A 2,061-nucleotide genomic window follows, 5' to 3' on the forward strand; every position below is an offset into this window, starting at 1 on the left:
GGCCTGGGCTGCTCCCGCCTGCGGGAAGACCGCCGGGAGAGCTGGAGGACTAACATCCATCACCTGCTGGACCTGGAGGAGCAGTGGGACCAGCTGTACCACCAGGAGCTGGCCATGTGGCAGGAGGAACGGGCCACCCAACGCGAGGAGAGGGCCCGCGACCGCGAGCTCCAGTTCCGCCTGCTGGGCGTCCTGACGGACATCCGCGACGAGCTGCGCTACCTGCGCCAGGAACGGGCCAGCGCCCGGCAGAGCCAGGCGCCGCCGCCCGAGCCCCGGCCGGACCCCAGCCCCCTCCTGGAGCAGCCCAAAGCCGAGCCCAGCTTCCCCGAACCCCAAGCCGGGACCCCCAACTGGGGAGAGACCGCCGTTCCCAGCCGAAGCCCCTTCGGAAACCGGGGCCGGGGTCGGCGTCGGGGTCGGCCGCGCGGTTCTGCCTCCAGACACAGACGACTCTTCCTCACCAACAGCTAGGGACGGGCAGGGACGCTGTCCCACGACAGGACATGGTGGGCTTGTGGCCTTCCGGGGGCTCCAGCCCCGCGGTGGGTGCCCGGTCACAGACAGAGAGGCGCGGGGCAACGGCGCGTGTGGTGCGGCCGCCGGTGACATTGTCACCTACGAGCGCAGGGGGACGCGGGTGGCTGGCACCACGCACGCTTGCCGTGTGCCAGGAGCACGCCGGGCACCCACGCACTCCCCCCTGGAGAGGATGGCGGCGTTGCACACGCGTGTGCAAGGCAGGGGCCTGTGAGCGTGGCTGGCCGGGCACGCATGAGCGAGCGGGGAGCCGTGTGACAGCGCTAGAGGAGTAGGATTACTACCTTTTTGGGGGGGGTGTGGGGTGGGGAGTTAGGAACACTTAGTCGCTGACGTGCGAACCATTTTATGCAAATCATTTAATGACCTAATTTGCATATAACCATAAACTTCTGTTAAAAAACAAAAAAAATTCCCCCAAAAAACAGAAAAGCCGTCTCGTGTGTGTGGAATCCCCGGGGGAGCGGGACCTGCTGTCCCCCCCACTGCCACCCGTGGTGCTCAGGGGTGACAAGACCCCGGCCCCCTCCCCACAGCACAGTTTTGGGGGGGGTCCTGTCACCTCGGTCCCTGCTCGCTTGTGCCGAACGCTGCTGGGCTGCTGTGTCATGCTGTGGTTCTGAAATTCACTTGGCTGTCACTTGGCTGTCCCCAAGGAGGGTGCAGGGTGCCCACCCAACATGCAGGGTCCTCAAGAAGTGTGCGGGGTCCCCAAGGAGTGTGCGGTGTCACCAGGCAGCACGCAGGGTCCCCAAGTGCCATGCAGGGTCCTCAAGTGCCATGCAGGGTCTTGGGCAGCCTGCAGGGTCCCTGGCATCACGTATGGTCCCTTGGGCCAGTGTCCAGGGGACACGTGGGTCCCCAGGGAGCATCCAAGGTCCCCAGCCAGTGTGTGGTGTCCCCAGGGTATGTGCAGTGTCCCCAAGCAGCGTGCATGGTTCTTTGGGCAGCCTGCAGGGTCCCAGGGAGTGTCCAGTGTCCCCAAGGGACAGTGCAGTGTCCCCAAGGAGTCCAGTGTCCCCCATCAGTGTGCAGGGTCCCCGGGGAGCTCTGGTCCCACACACCTTGTCCCCTCCTCGGGCTGCACCCTCCCATGGGGGGTGACAGCACAGTTCAAAAGCCCACCATGGGTTGATGTCACCCCCCGACACCGCAGCACGTCTTGGGGGGACCTGTGGCCACCTCCCTGCTTGGTGGCAGCTCCCAGGTGGGATGGGACCACCAGGGCCAGCCGTGGGGCAGGTGACGTGGCACCTGCTGGGTCACCAGCTCTGCTCAGGGCATCCCGGGGTGACCGTGTCCCTCGGGGGGTGGGTACGGTGACACCCAGCTCGGGGGTACCTGGGGAAGGGGCTGTGGTTAAAAAAAAAGTCGGGAGAAATAACTTACAGCCCCAAATCAAGGGTGGGAGGGAGCGGGGACCGGTTTGGTGACAGTGGCCACATCCTGCTGCCATTTTGGGGAAAAGGCAGGAAAAATGAGAAATATTGGGGATCGGAGTGGCTGGGAAGGGTTTGAGAA

General features: G+C 64.8%; 2 protein-coding genes across 2 annotated transcripts in view; one reads left to right on the top strand and one right to left on the bottom strand.

The window, feature by feature from the left end:
- Positions 1 to 617, top strand: part of LOC106896026 — a 4,089-nt gene extending 3,472 nt beyond the window's left edge. The window contains exon 4 of the mRNA XM_014955732.1: positions 1 to 617. Coding sequence (XP_014811218.1) covers positions 1 to 474 — 474 coding nt within the window. The 3' untranslated portion in view covers positions 475 to 617.
- A 1-nt stretch (position 618) lies between these two features.
- The window catches only part of LOC106896027, a 24,478-nt gene continuing 23,035 nt past the window's right edge, over positions 619 to 2,061 (bottom strand). The window contains exon 17 of the mRNA XM_014955733.1: positions 619 to 824. Within this exon, the coding sequence (XP_014811219.1) occupies positions 619 to 824 (206 nt within the window). The remainder of the gene's footprint in view (positions 825 to 2,061) is intronic.

This window comes from Calidris pugnax, unplaced genomic scaffold (genome assembly GCF_001431845.1).
Source record: "Calidris pugnax isolate Ruff unplaced genomic scaffold, ASM143184v1 scaffold272, whole genome shotgun sequence".
NCBI classification, from domain to species: Eukaryota; Metazoa; Chordata; class Aves; order Charadriiformes; family Scolopacidae; genus Calidris; species Calidris pugnax.